The sequence below is a fragment of the Phaethon aethereus genome, assembly GCF_964289735.1.
Source record: "Phaethon aethereus genome assembly, chromosome: 19".
In the NCBI taxonomy this organism is placed as follows: Eukaryota; Metazoa; Chordata; class Aves; order Phaethontiformes; family Phaethontidae; genus Phaethon; species Phaethon aethereus.
In genome coordinates this window covers 12,504,995-12,520,451 of record NC_138595.1, presented here as the reverse complement: position 1 = coordinate 12,520,451, position 15,457 = coordinate 12,504,995, and the positions used below count along the sequence as shown (strand labels likewise).

The 15,457-nt window shown below is 50.6% G+C and overlaps 1 protein-coding gene across 1 annotated transcript; it reads right to left on the bottom strand.

The window, feature by feature from the left end:
* Positions 1-9,729: 9,729 nt before the first annotated feature.
* On the bottom strand, positions 9,730-13,640 carry LOC309411988 (fibrinogen-like protein 1-like protein; the record flags this gene model as incomplete). Its single annotated transcript, XM_082008767.1, has 4 exons — positions 9,730-10,388; positions 11,168-11,230; positions 12,300-12,443; positions 13,637-13,640. The coding sequence occupies 4 exons, from the start codon at positions 13,638-13,640 to the stop codon at positions 9,760-9,762; spliced, it is 840 nt and encodes a 279-aa protein (XP_081864893.1). The 3' UTR covers positions 9,730-9,759.
* Positions 13,641-15,457: the final 1,817 nt, after the last annotated feature.

Genomic DNA, 15,457 nt, shown 5'->3' with positions numbered 1-15,457 from the left:
ATGGGATGGACGGTGGCATAAAGCTCACACAGATGGCCACAGGCATCTGTAACCCAGCTGGCCGATGGAGCAGAGCACCCTCCGTACCACACAGGTGGGTCCTGCTGGTGCTCCGGAGGAGTGAGCAGCCGTCCAGGGTATTTTTCAGAGCTGGAAGAAGAATATGCACAAGTAGCTCTTTTGTAGAGCTTTCACGCTGATTGATGCAAACCTCCCTTAGGAATCATTTCTTCATTTTTCAGCCTGATTTGCGTTGCTACGTAGCTCTCTTTTCCCCCTCTGTGATCCATGACAACCATGCCAGTCTGTCCCAAGCTGCCTGTCAAGATGCTGACAAGAGAGGTAATTTTAAAAGTACTGTCTGCAGACATTTTCAAGCAATAAAGGGCACGTGGGTGACCTGGGAAACTAAGAATTAGGCAAGCCATAAGAGAAACAAAGGATATCAGAGATGCGCAGGCTTTCTGGGCGCACTCCTCCGTGCAGGGCCATGCTCCCCAGAAGGGACTTTGCAGGCTTTTCCCCAGGATCATTTGCCATCTGTTCACCAGCTGCAGGCAGACTTCGGCCCTCTGGGACGTATGGCTGAGGGAACTGGAGAAATACATCAGTGAGGCTTTTAGGGACATCATAACTCCCTCATCCCAGGTCCAGCAGCTCTTGTGCCACAGAGGAGGGAAATCTCATGGGTGAAGCGTGCCCAGCCTGAGGAAGGGAATGATGGATCCCGCAGAGGGACCTTGCCCAGCAGGCAGTGGACCACACAGGTCCCACACCGGAACAGGCAGGCTGCAGTGCTGAGGGATTTTGTAACTGGCTGTTTCGATCTTAAAATGTGCGATGCCAAGTACAGCCATATGGATGTAACACAGTCTTGGAGAGAGCGTGGCAAGGGAGTAGTGGTCCTGAGTGCAACGCAAGATGGATGTCCCAAAGGTGTCCCAAAATGTGCGCTGCCACAGGGAAGGTTAGAGATCAAAGTCCCCAGAGCAATTCTCCACAATGATCCCAACACCATGCACAGAGGCAGAGAGAAACGGCCTCTGTGTCTGGGAGGAGAACGGTGTTGGGACAGAGAGGTCAGATTTATTAGTACCTGAAGAAAGTGGGAGTCAATGGGATCTGCACAAGCATGGAAATCTCCATTTGACCCAGCCGGGATGCTGGCATGTGCAGTCACAACAGTGGTGGGTGGGGATGGGTTGGGCTCGAACCTGAAGCGTGTTCAACAGAGGCAGAGGAGTACAGAGCTCCCAACTTAGTCCCTCAAGATGGGGATCCTTTGAAGTCCTAAAAATTCAAAATCCTAAAAAAAGGACTGGGACTGAATCTGCTAGCATTGCTACCAGGAGTAAGGTAGAGAGGAAAAATATATTGTGAAACCTTTATTAAAAACCAGGCATCAAAGTTGGTGGTCCGAATATGTCATGTTCATGGAGACTGGAGAAACTGTATGGTAGAAACAGTGGGAAATATCCACTGAGAGCTTGTTAAAAGGAAGTTAAAAGGAGCAGGCAAAAGGTTAAAAATGTAAGGAGGGCATTTACAGACACTGTGGTGGAGGTTTGGAATAAATATAATCAACTTTACCACAGCCAGATACTAGGAGGGTCAAAAGAGACAGCAGGGACAACAAACAGAGGAGAGGAAACTATTGGATGCCATTCAGAAGGTGGAAATCACCATCAAAATACAAGAAAAATAGAAAGCATTATGAATTTCAGCAAGTGGAATGTAAAATCACAAAAAGGCAAGCCAAAAAAAATTTTACTGAGCATTCTGAGAAAGACAAAAACTAATATTAAAAGCTTGCTCACAGCTATCAGAAGTGGAAAGTCTGTCAGAGCATCTGTAGGCTCCACAGAAGATGCACCAGGGATGCTGAGGGCAGGGAGGGCAGAGGGAGGAGCACCGCACGAATTCATCACGGTGCTGGCAGTGCTGAGGATGCTGTGCCGCAGGAGTAACGGTGCAGAGGTTTCCACCTCCGATCCCTTGTGGGGTTGGTGGCAGGAGTTAAAATTGAGAAGTGAGCACAACGAAGTCGCAGACCTCATCCATCAGATGTATAGCTCCAGACCTCCAGGACCAGAGGACATGGCCCGGGATCCCTCGCCAAACTCCACCAGGACATTTCTGATCTGGTGACAGTGAGCTGTGACCTGTTACTTGCCTACTGAGGGAACGGAGGTGGCACAGAGAGTGTCCATGGAATTGGTGGGAACTCATGGATAAATACAATAATTTGAGGAAGAGCCAATATAGCTTTTTAGAGGAAAGTTGTGATTCAGAAAACTGTTATGGTTGATGGAAGGAGAGGTAGTGTATGTGGACAACAGTGATCTGATCAATATAATGTAATCCAAAAAAGCTTTTAAGAATATCTATCACAGAGTTTTCAAAGACACTGAGCTATAACAGATAATAGCTTGCAAAGCTGGGAAGCAAAGATAACACTAATCAGTAAATTTTCACAATGCAGAGAGATTGCCTATTGGATGCTACAAGTATCTGTACTGGGGCTGGATTTTTCAGCATAGTCATAAGTGATGGAGAAAAGGCAGTAAATAGCATGGTGACAACATTTTCTGGTGGAGAAAATAGTTCAGAACAGTCATACCTAAAGATGGCTGGAGAAAGCTGCAGAAGGATTTCAGGCTGCAGACTGAGTGGGTGAATTTGCCATGAAATAGCAAATTAAATTCAGTGTTGATAAGGGCAAAGTGAAGTACATCCCTAACTGTACACAGTGGTGGACTCTAAATTAGCTATTACTGTTCAAGAGGCAGATATGAGAGTAACTGTAGGCAATTCTCTGAAAACATGCTGAAATTTCAGGAGCAATTAAAAAGTAAAATGGCAAGGAAAGGAATGGGCTTTCAGCAGAAAACATCACTTGCCACGGTTTAAACGAGAGGGTGCTCACAGCTGTGTGCAGTTTTGGTGCCCAGCTCAGAAAAGATGTAGAAGAACTGGAAAAGGACACAGAGGTGAGGAAACTGCTTGATCAGAGGCGGGAATGGCGTCCCTCCAAGAAAAGGCTGAATAGATCAGGACAGCCCACGTCAGAAGAGAGACACATGAAGAGGTAAGTGGTAGGGATGTAGTCAGGAACAGAGTGATTAGAGAATGGTTATTCAGCACTTTTCACAACACAAGAGCTGGGAGCAACAGATAAAGGAATCGTCGGCAAGGTCATCTCAGAATGTTGTGAAACTGATGGAGGACTGGAACTATTAAAATTGGTGGTAAAAACTGAGCAAAGAAAGCTCATTCATGGTGACTCAGGATGCAGGTACAAGCTCACCCTCAGCGTCATGTTGGTGAGCACAGGATGAGACCTTCCAAACCCTCAGGGTGAGAGGCATCTCCAGATTGTCATAACTATTTGTGCTGACCATGGAGGTCTGTTCCACAGGCTCATGCAAGAGTCTGCAGAGAAAGTCTTTGCACCTTCTTTCTTTGGCTGCAGATTCATAAAAGGTCTTAAAAAAGGGCAAACTATATCTTTCTATCGTTCCCTTTTCCCTGTAGAAGATATGCAACCTGCCCCGTGTCTCACTCAGGACATGAAGAGTGTTGTGGAAACTGTGGTCTCACTGCTTCAGACCTTCTCCCACCCTTTGCTGCTTTACTGAAGAGAGGTGGATGTCAGGGACAAGCAGCAAGGTAACTCCTCCATCTCCTGCTTTGCTGTAGTGCTGCCTCTCCCTACCAGCAACCCACTCCCCCCTCTCCCTTCTCAAGCAGCAGAAGATAGCCTAGGATCTGTATTCCTGAGCCCCATCATCCCTGCTCATGCAAGCTCACCACATTTCCTACAAGATGATTCTTAGTCCCACTTTTTCCATCAGGAAGCAGGTAAAATTCCTGTAGGTAGGCTCCATCCCAGACATCAAATGGTGGCCAATAGAGAGGACTGGATTAATGTTAAAGGATTGGACTGCAGGATGCTGGCACATAAAACATGGATGCAATCCAACCAGCAGTGCCTGCAGTGGTTCTCACTTTACAAGGGTGGGCGAAGGAGATGGTGCTATGCTGGTGGTCTTGCCAGATTTCCCATGTGGTCACTGGCTCTTCTTCATCATGGCAGTTGAGGAATGGAGGAAGACACGGAAATCTTTTGCGATGGGCTCACTGTGCCCACTTCCCTCTGGAACAGAGGCTCTTCACCAGGAGCTGGCATGGCCATCCCTTAATTTCTGGGAACATCTAAGCCCTCCGCAGTGCTGCTGTGTGAGGCCACAGGTGGTGGCAGGAGGGAAATCCTGACAAAAGTGTTGCTGAGATGCAGCCCCACCTCAGAGGCTGAGGACTCCTAAGTGGTAGCAAGTTCCAGTGTCATGATGGTATGGTCATCCGCAGTCCTGCTGTGAAAGCGTTCATTTGGGAAGGCTGGATCTCCAAATGGCTGCAGCAGAAACCAATGCACACCCCAGAAGACTCAGAACCAGATACAGTGTGCCTGTTGCTACCTGGTTCTTAGCATTTTCTGTAATCAAGAAAATGTCAGCAACTATCCCAGAAGCCATTATCATCCCAGAACTCAAATCGTAGAGGTTGGAGGAGGTGGAAGCAGGAGGTACTGGTGCGGTTGTTCCACTTAGACTGCAGCATGCTGGCTTGGTGCTCTGTTACAGGGGTCAGATTTATGGCTTTCATCTTATGAGACACTGCAAAGCCACTGAAGGGTCCAGGTGCAAGCTCTCCTTCGGTGTGGCCAAGTACCAGGTACATGAGAAGGTCACCTCACATGATCATTGCACACCAGTGGCAAGGGCTCCAGGGACTGCCTGGGAGACGCACGGCTAAAGCACGGCATTCCTGCTAGAAATAGAGAGCTCGTAATTACAAGCAGTGGAAGTGAAGTGTGGCCTTCATGAGAACTAGCAGGCAAAGGAGAATGGCTTTGTCAGAATCGTTGCTGGCTTTTGCTCTTGAACCGTGAAGATGTGTGACTCACCGTGGGGATCTGGCCCTGTTTCTGTCTCCAGCTGCTGCTGGGAGCGCTCTGCCCTGCCAGCGAGGCCAGCTGGGGGGGACCGCCACTTGTCACAGCCGGGGGCAGTCCCAGTTGTGGCAGTGCTGCCGTATCGCGCTTGCAGTCCGTCGCTCCTCTGCTTCCTCTGCCTGTGAGATGGGGCCGGCCTTCGCTTGTCCTGAGTGCGTGCGTGCCCATGGGGCTGCATTTATGGATCTGGGCAGGATTTGACCAGGTTGCTGTGAAATGGAGGAGAGAGCCAATGCACAAAAGGCAAATTTAGGAACTGGAAACACAGCTCTGTTCCCCAGCAGGCAGACAGGGACAAAGGAGACGAAGCAGCCACTTTCGCCGTGGCAGGAGGCTGGGTGTTCCTGCGAGCCCACCACGAGGAGGCTCCGGGGATGGAGTCCCTATGCACAAGAGCACTATGGCAGGCGCAGGTGGACCCACGGCGCGAGGCACCCGCATCACCCCGTGCCGCACCTCCCTCTGCCCGGCCAGGCTTTGCACAGACATCACCCGGTGTGCTCGCGGCCAGATCACAAGGGAACAGCTAAGGGAAAGTAGCAAAAGTTTTTTGGGGAAGGGAGAGTAACAATTTGTTCTCCAGAAGAGATGGTGGCATGCCAAAAAAATTAAATCCTCTGGAAAAGCTTGGGGAACCCTAGTTCAGAGGCAGCTGATTGTATTCCCTCTGCCTGGAAAGAAATTTTCTGCTGTATATCCATGCAAGGGGATCCTTGGGGCTTTCTTCCTCAGCTGGCCTTGCTCACACTTGCTGGGCATACAGCCTGTGCTGATGGGCTCTCGGCACTCCTTGCCGCAGCAGGGCAGAGCAGCGAACATGGAAAATTGCAGCCTGCAGCTGCATTCCTTAGGCGTGTTTCTGGGCTGTCCTTGCCTGCCAGACTTCCTTCACGCTGGAAGCTGCCTGGCAAACCCTGGGGCGAGAGCACCCTCTGGGGACCAGGAGAGGTGTAAGCAATGAGACCTGACACTTCTCAAACCACTTCTTTTCACATTGACTTTGCGTTTTAAGTGCATTTCATGATGGTGATGGGTGCTAGCTAGCTCGCCCAGAAAGAGGACCCTGCTGGAGAGGGCTAGTTTGCCACAGCACGTCTCTGTTACTACGGGACAAGCTGTCTGCGCCTCTCCGGAGAGAGCAGAAGAGACCTCAGGGTATGCAGCAGCCCTAGAGTTTGTAGAAAAAGCAAGGGGTCACTTGACAAAAGTCACACTGTTTAGGGATGACAAGAGGCCATGTACAAAAGAGACTTTTCTGCATACCCGATGGTATCGTCCTTGCCGTTGCGGCCGGGGAACGTGCTGATGGGAACACAGTGCCGGCGGGTGCCTCTGCTGCCTTCCACCGCATCCGCGGTGCACGGCGGGCACACAGCCATCGGGTCCTGGAGGGGAGGGCGTTAGCAGAGGGTGACTGTAATCACTCATCTTCACATCTATCTCAAGGCAAGAGAGCTAGCAAAAAAAAAGATTTCTAAATGCAACAGGAAATTCCCAAGTTTGACAGCTGAGAACATTTTATTTAAGTTACTATCTCCTACACTGAATATAGTCTTAGTTCTGAAGCGGCAGCTGCCTCCTCTTGCCTGTCATGCGCCTCATGACTCACTGCAAAGGGGACCTGAACAGGAGGTGGTAGGAGGCAGGGAGAGAAATACCGCTTTACAAGGCAGACATGCAGACCCAGTAAAACCGCAGTGTAAAAAGAATCCCGCACAAGCATAACAAGATAATAAAAGAGTTGTTTTAAACAATTTTTATTTGCTAGCCCATGCCTATTTGTGAGGAAGACAGCTCTCATCACACTGAGCCAAAGACACTCTAGAATTCACATGCCATTGTAGACATTTTTAGCACATTAATACCACAGTGGCTGGAAGCTGAAATGGATGGTATCTGCTGATGTGCTTCTGCCCTCAAAGAAGAGAACATACCGATCCTTTCAGGGAAAATGAGAAGCGATGATTTTTGTGGGAAATACTGCTTTGCATCGGTGGGTTGATGGTCTAAATGGATGATTCACTGTGTCCATAGGCTTGACCCTGACAGAGATGATAGATCCTGCTTGAAGACTTCTGCATTTTCTGAGCTGTAATGTTGAGTTCTAACATAAATCAATGCAAAAGTTGGTCTGTTTACTTACCTGCTGATACCTCGTGTAAGAGCTCTTCTGAGCCCTTCCCATGCTCCCTCACTTTGCTTTTTCCTGCTGGTTCAGATCTGAGGCCCTCCTTCACAAACGAGACCTCTCTCACGCTGTCTTAAAACCCCTAAAGACATAAAATCATAGAATCATAGGGTTGGATGGGACCTTTAAAGGCCATCTAGTCCAACCCCTTGCAGTGAGCAGGGACATCTTCAACTTGATCAGCTTGATCACTCAAGAGCCCCGTCCAGCCTGACCTGGGATGTTTCCAGGGATGGGGCATCGACCACCTCTCTGGGCAACCTGGGTCAGTTGTTCACTACCCTCATTGTGAAAAATTTTGTCCTTATATCCAGTCTAAATCTACCCCCTGCAAAACCTTCACCCTCTGTCCTATCGCTACAGGCCCTGCTAAAAAGTCTGTCCCCATCTTTCTTACAAACCCCCTCTCAGCCCTGGCAGCTGCAGGAAGGTCTCCCCGGAGCCTTCTCTGCTCCAGGCTGAGCCCCCCCAGCTCTCCCAGCCTGTCCTCCCAGCAGAGCTGTTCCAGCCCTCGGAGCATTGCTGGGGCCTCCTCTGGCCCCACTCCAGCAGGTCCATGTCTCTCCTGTGCCGAGGGCTCCAGAGCTGGACGCAGCACTGCAGGGGGGTCTCCCCAGAGCAGGGCAGAGGGGCAGAATCCCCTCCCTCGCCCTGCTGGCCACGCGGCTTTGGGTGCAGCCCAGGACACAGTTGGCTTCTGGGCTGTGAGCGCACATTGCCGGCTCATGTCCAGCTTTTCACTCACCAGGACCCCCAAGTCCTTCTCAGCAGAGCTGCTCTCAATCCCTTCATCCCCAACCTGTACCGATACCAGGGGCTGCCCTGACTCAGGTGCATGAGGTTCACACAGGCCCATGCCTTGAGCTTGTCCAAGTGCCTCTGGATGGCATCCCGTCCCTCAGGTGTGTCAACCACACCACTCAGCTTGGTGTCATCTGCAAACTTGCTGAGGGTGCCCTCAATCCCACTATCTGTGTCATGGATACAGATATTAAAGAGTACTGTTCCCAATACGGACCCCTGAGGGACACTGCTCATCACCGATCTCCATCTGGGCATTGAACCATTGACCATTCCCCTCTGGATGCAACCATCCAACCGATTCCTCATCCACCCAACAGTCCACCCATCAAATCACTATCTCTCTAATTTAGAGAGAAGGATGTTGTGGGGGACCATGTCAAAGGCCTTACAGAAGTCCAGATAGATCACCTTTCCTGGGACGTGTTAGGTATACATGAATTGTCCTAAGCCTGCAGCCCTTCTTTGTTAAGCCTGACTTTGTTAAGCCTGCGGCCTTTTGTGTGCTTCAGCTCTTGGGAAGACCAGGCAGTGTTTCATGTGTGCTGTTAGAAAGTCCAGGCACAGGAACAGGTCATGCAGACTTTTTTGAGGGCCGGCTGCTTCCCTTGCTCACCTTGGGCTTGAGAGCCTCCAGGTCACATCCTTCTGCCAGGGGAACATTAGGGCACTAACGGACTCATCCTGCTTCTCCTCGTTGCAGCTGGCGACTGTGGAAGTCACCCTGCAATAAACAATGGGAGTGCAGCAGGGCCTGCCTGCAAGCTACGACACTGGCTGGTACGGCAGCAAGATCCTCCACCTGTGAAGAGCAGTCCTGTGGATGCCAGAGGGATGGACTGCAGGAACCAGGATGTCTTTCCACATGGAAATTTTATGGCACTTTCAAATCTCTTTTCAGTTTCAAAATAGCAAAGGCAGCATGGTGCCTTCCCTCCATGCTGTCATCTCTTGGAAGTCATCCTGGCCCTGGCTCAGGATATGGACTCCCCATGAAGCTTAGGGATGCGAGTTGCATGGACAACAAAACCTAAAACTCATTGCTGCTGCGAAAAGTGAAAATGTTTTGACATTTCCTATGCTTACACAAAACTACTGTGTGCAAAGGCAGAAGTCTGCATGCAGTGTTTCAAGTTTTATTTATGCATTGTTTTTGCCATGCAGTCCCAAATGCCTGTCCTACAGGAAAGCTGAGTTTCAGTGGTGGAAGCCTTCTAACATATTAACCTCTGTGAACACTTCAGAGATTTGAAATAGACTTCAACAATTGAGACAGTTTTTGAATACAGATTTATTTGAATATTTAACTACTGTTAAGACTGAAACGTAGAAGGTACAGAGTGGGAATTTGACTGTGCACATTGATGTCTTGAGCAAGATCTTCAGCAAGTGAAAATTAGGTAGTTTACCTGAAGTTAAGGATGTAAATTAACTTACACAGCCATATAGGTTGGCTGTTTTGCATTTTGTATGAAGCATGCTACAGATCTGGAAACTCCAGATTTTGCAAGAGACTGTTCTGATTATTGACATAATTAAAATGATCTGACTCTGAACAAAACGATAAAGGCATAGCTGAGGAGTAGAGGGAAACTACAGGAGGGAGAAGTGGAAAATGCCTTATTTTCTTCAGTAGCTGGGATATGACCAACCTCAGCAAAGACCGCGGTTTAGCCATGACATGTGTTGCCTTTTTCCGTCTCTTTGCAGAGCCAGAATTAGCCTCAGGTTGGACAGAAAGGAAATGAAAATGCAACTAGCAGTAAGAAGCTGGTTTGATGAGGATGGCAGAAGCTTTGCAGTTCCCGTTGCACAGGCTGCCCCACGTTATGCTCCCCTTGACATTCAGCCGTACAGAATAACACGCCGAGTACCACCACCCGCCCCCGTAGCTGGAGGCACAGTTCCCACTGGAAGTGTCCTGATCCAGGTCTTTAGCAGAGAACTTCATGTTGTCGTGCACGGTGGAAGCGCTGTTTGAGGCCATGGCATCCCCTGCCAACCCCGAATACGTTCCCAGCCTCAGCCGGTAGCCCTGGGACTCATCTTCCAGGCTGAAGAGGTTGTAGTCTGCAAACTTGGTGTTGTTTGCGGCATCCCAGATGACAAACCTGACCTGGTAGACCTTCTGGTTGGAGATCTGGTGGATGTACTCAGTGCCCAGCCAGTACTCGGTGTGCACGTTCCCAAAGCCGTACTTGTAGGTGCTCCAGGACTCGGCCCAGGTGATCTCCGTGCTCTGCCGGTTCCTCTGGATGACCGTCCAGCCCCCGTCCGCCACATTCATTTCGCAGTACACCACGATGGGGTGCAGTCCTGTGGGCTGGATGACGTAGACGCCGCTGGGGCTGCCAGCAGGGACCTCGCTGCAGTCCTTGGGCCAGCCTGGGGCAGGAGAGAACATGAAGGACTAACAGGCACAGTAATACCCCAGTCTGCTTCTCTGACCCTGTGAGAGGGATTTCTAGGAAATGTGCATATGTGGGATTTTGCCAGGGTAGTAAAAATTCTACTGCTGTGTTTCATACTGTAAGTGTAAAAGCAGGAAACCTCTGTAAGGGAAATACAGTGATTAAGAGAATATGCATGTATTTTGAAGGCATAACCACAGAATTTGCTTCTCTTTCTGGCTCAGGCTCTTGTTTCCTCAGCCTTTGCCAGTGTTCAGGTGTTTCTCCTGCCTCATAACCATAGAGGTTTGGCTTGGTGAGTGTCTTATTACATAGTTATGCAGAAGATTAAATGAGTAAGCGAGCTGTTCCCGCAGCCCTGGGATCCACTGCATCCCTGGGGTCAGGAAGGAGAAAACCTCATTCCCTTGGCATTGGACCCTGTGGCCAGCTGCGAACCCCCAGCAAGGATTGCTTGGGAGGCACATCCTCTGCTTGCCCTGTGTGGAGCTCCACAGAAGAGAAGTGGACTTATGGCACGTCAGTAATGGTTGCAAAGTCCTTTGGGATCTTGTCAGGCACGGTTCAGCGTGAAGCTATCACTGGCAATGAGTGATGCCTGAGTGGCCTTGGCACGCGCTGTGGAGGAGCACATCGAATCTTGCCCCCAGCAGCTGAGCTGGGTTATCCCAAGGCTTGTTGCCTATCCGCTGCTGTTGGACCCTCCTTGCCTACACCTCTCCCTGATCCCTGCGGGGTGGCAGGGGCACTTACTGCGGTGCTCCATCTGCTGAGGGTCACTGGCTCCGCTTTGCTGCATGTTCCCTCTGTCTTCATCTGCATTGGGAAAAGCCAAAAGAGTGAGATGAGCAGCTCTGTGCCACAGCACAGAGGTACATCCACCCCCACAGGCTGTTATTCCCAGCACTAAGTTTTTTGTAGGGCACTTCAAGAATGCCACTGGGCTCATTTTTCTTCCTATATGGTAGGTTTTGGTTGTCAACTCTTTAAAGGGATAAGATACTAGGAAGGGTAACACTGCAGTCATTGAGCAACTGCCTGTTTGGTCCACTGGGCATTATGGCTTTACAGAGTTGCATGGAGTGGACTGTATATCCAAGTAGTAGTGATGAGTACAAGGAGCTCATAGAATCATAGAATTTTTGGGTTGGAAGGGACCTTTTAAGGTCATCTAATCCAACTCCCCTGCAATGAGCAGCAGGGACATCTTCAAGTAGAGCAGGGAATCGAGAAGAAAACAGACTATGTGTGGTTTTAGACCAAGATTAAACTGTTGAGTGCTGGTGCTATAAATCTGCATTGCTTCTCAGTGGTGCCTGAAGGGATTCCTGTGTTCATTCAGTTCATGAAGAGCTTCAGAAACCTTCAGAGAGGAAAAGGAGCTCAAAGCATACAAGATAGCAATGGTCTCTTTAAAGAGAAATCACAACACTCATCATCGTAAGATAGTATTCCCCAAGCGCCTCCAGTGACGTGACCTCTATCAGTGATGTGACAAGTTTATTATATCATCTAGCCATGCAAGCTTCAGAAAGCATTTTGTTTGGTCACTTACACAAAATTTCTCTGAAGTTTCAGGGCTACAGATGGACTACAGATGGCAAGAGATAAGATTTTCCTTTGAATATCTACAGCTCTTTAGAAAAAGCTGCCACATACAGTCTTGTCAATAACAAAGAAGGTTGAACTACCAAATCTTATGATGGTTGGTTAAGATCTAAAATTGGAGGAAGATTAGATCAGGTTCTTTCTATTTCTGAGTGTGGCTGCCCTTCCCCAACACTATTTTCCACATCTCCTCTCTGTGCTCCCTCTGTGCATCAGAGGGGTCCTGGTGTGTGGGTGAACAAACAGAGTTTAGTGATGTAAGAGAGAAAAGGCATACCAGAACGGAGCTCATCTGAATGGAGATTAGTGATTTCATCTAGATTTGCTTTTAATCTTTCCAGGTTTTCAATGTCCAGAGCAAGAAGAGGGGCTAGCAGGGCCAGCACGGAAGCGAAGAACAGAAGATTGGAGTGATGGGCAGCTGGAGAAAGAAAACACATGGTGAATCTGCAAATGTAAACCCTCTGAAAGAGAATTGGCTAACTAAAGTCAGCAGAAGTTAAAACAAACTCACTGAGTAGAAAAATCCAAAAGCTATGCTTTTGCTTTATTGAGCAGCAGAAGTATAAGGAACAATTTCAAAAAATAAGCATTCTGCAAAGGCATACAGCCCCAGAGAGAAACAAGTTCACTCAGACTTTGATTACGACGTACAGGTTTAAATTTGCAGCATCCAAAAGTGGGGTCATCCTCTTCAGCTGTGGTCTGGGCTAAAGCAAGGGGCTCTGGGTCCCAGAATTGAGACATGAAGCCAGCATCAGTGTGCGTGTCTTGAGAAAAACATCTAGTAATACAGCATGGCACACCGATTTGTAGGTACCGTAGGTATTTGCTGTTACCTGAAGAGAGCCAGGAGCTACTACAGCAGTGGTAAACGAGGTACAGGGACCTGAGCTCTTGGAAAGAAAGGTGCTGTTGTGGCCACAACGCCAGCGGTACCCTGAGAGTCAGCGGCTGCATCTGCAGTTGTTCCAGAACTGCCCACTGCCACCGAGGCACGGTGCGGAGGCTGGAGGCTGCGCGCTGCACGGAAGCGCCAGGAGGAGAGCACCCTGCGTGCAGCCAGCGGCACCGATCCGGCGCCAGACCCCTGCTACGTGTCACGGGTGGGGCTTCCGCAGGGACGTGCCGAGGAGCAATTAGACTCCTTTGGACTGGACCAGATCAGGACGTTCCCCGACAGTTTGTTCCCCAACAGTTCAGAGCGGGTGTCTATAGCTTGCCCACCCAGCTTCAGTACCCTGAGGGACTTATGAGGATGATGGCGATTAACGCATTAATTAGCCTCCATACCATTTTGTTGTTGTTGTTGTTGTTGTGCTTTGGGCTCTGGTACAAATATCAAATAAATGCTGCCTTTACATCACCACCCAGAGCAGGACGGTTTTTCCTGACATCATGAATGCAGGAGAGGCCGTGAGGAGCAGGAAGCTCACAGAGACCTGGTGAGGTACAGCAGGAATAGGGTCGTCCCCCCGTCCCGAGGCCAGAAGCGGTCAGGGGGAAAAGCAGAGCTGCAGTGCGGGTGGCAGAAGCCCAGTGACAGGCAGAGCAGGCAGGGATGCCCGGGCACACACAGCGGTGCCCTCCCCTCCCCTCCCGTCCCACACTCACCCATGTCTCTGCGGGACCCTGCGGAGCGGGCAGCCGAGCAGGTCTGGCCGGGCAGCTGGGCGGCCAACCCTGCCGTTATATTAGGGCTCGGCAGGTGAGGTGGAGCCGCGGACCCGAACTACAGCGCTCGCCCTCCAACTGTCACCAGGGCTGGAAATTTATGGCTTGTTTGCCCTCACCCGTAAGCGCCTCTGCTCAGGCACCAGCTGTTGCGCTGCGGAGATAAGAGGTCCCAGACAAACCTCAGGAAACAGCACCTGGTGTTCACGCAAAATTCCAGCAAACTGACAAATGCTGCTGAGGAGTTTTCTTGAGGTTGTTATTACTTACGGGATTTGATGCCAAACCCTGTGGGAACATCCTGTGACCTGGTGCATCGCTGGAAATTTCCGTTACACACCCTTCAGCGTCTGCCTACCCTGGCACGGCGCATCACCCCAGAGGGAGCCATGTCCTCCGACACTGCAACTCTGGTTCCCACACACACCAGGACAGCAAAGGGTCCCCATTCCCAGCCCTCACCCCCCCACAGTGATGCAACTGCTTGGCTTGGTGCCAGCCCTCCAGCAGTGAACCAGACCCGCGAGGCAGCCGCGTGTGCGCTGGTGCTGCTGCCCCGGTGCCAGCGCGGGGCAGGTCCCACAGCCCATCCAAGCGGTCCAGCGCTGGTGCTGAAGCCAGGGGTCTGCTGGAGGGCTTAGGTCTGACTTCACAGCTCTGGGTAATGGCCCTCATCACAGAACTGGTTGCAGACTCAAGTTAATGAGGTGGCTGTGGGTTAAGCAGAATAAATGCTTAACAGACACTGAGCAGCCCAGTCTGAAGCCAGCCTTGCAGATGGCTCAGGAACGCGAGGGGAGTGCTAAGAAGGGCAGTGGCATAGCGCAGCCATACAGTGACACCCATACAGAGCCGCAGTGAGGTGTTTATTAGTGGCTTGACACCAGCAGCTGCTGAGCCACCGGAACATATCCCTGTGCTGGCCCCGGGATGCTCCACAGCACCGCCGGGACTGACATGGCCTCTGCTGCCGCAAGGCTGATGGCTGGCTGCTTGGCCCCACACTGCCTTCATCCCCAGGTCCTTCATCCGCAGGTGGCATTGCCACCTCTGCTGTCCTCCGGGACACCAGCAGGTGGGGGTGAAGGTCCCAGTGCCAGCACACGCTGCCACCCAGCCAGCGCCTCGCTGTGCCCTGCCAAGCCTCCGCGCTGGGTTACTCCAAGACTAAAGGACTCTCCTTTCAGTGCGGCAAGGATGACACGTTTCACCAAAGGACACATCTTCCCCTGTCCTACACCAGCGCCCCATAAAATTACCAGCTCCAAAATGACACATGCGTTCACAGAAAAAAGCATTCTTGCCAACTCGATGTTGCAGTAACATCTGTCATGCTGTTTGACAGCAATGAATATCTTAGACCTGACCCAAGACTGCTCCTCAGCAGTTTCCTTTTAATGAAGCACCTCTCTTTTTGTAAGAACTTCCCCAAGTCCATTGATAGACAATCTGGGGCTGTAGCATTTGTCTTTGGTACATGCCTGGCAGCCAAAATTCAAAAAGATGGAAAGAGTCTTCCCAGCCGTTTCAGCCGGCCGCCCCATGCCCTCTGGCTTCACGCCGTGTAGGAGCCGGGCTGGCTCCCCACACCCACCAGGACACCGAGTGTCGGCACCAAAGCCGAGGTGCCAAGCCGTGGCTGACATCCCAGCCTGTCACTGTGTGCGGCCCCGGTGAGCACTGGGGTAGCCCTTCCTGCTGTCACCCTTCGGTGTCTCCGCCACCAGCACTCGATAGCTGTAAAAGAGGTCCCTGCAGCTG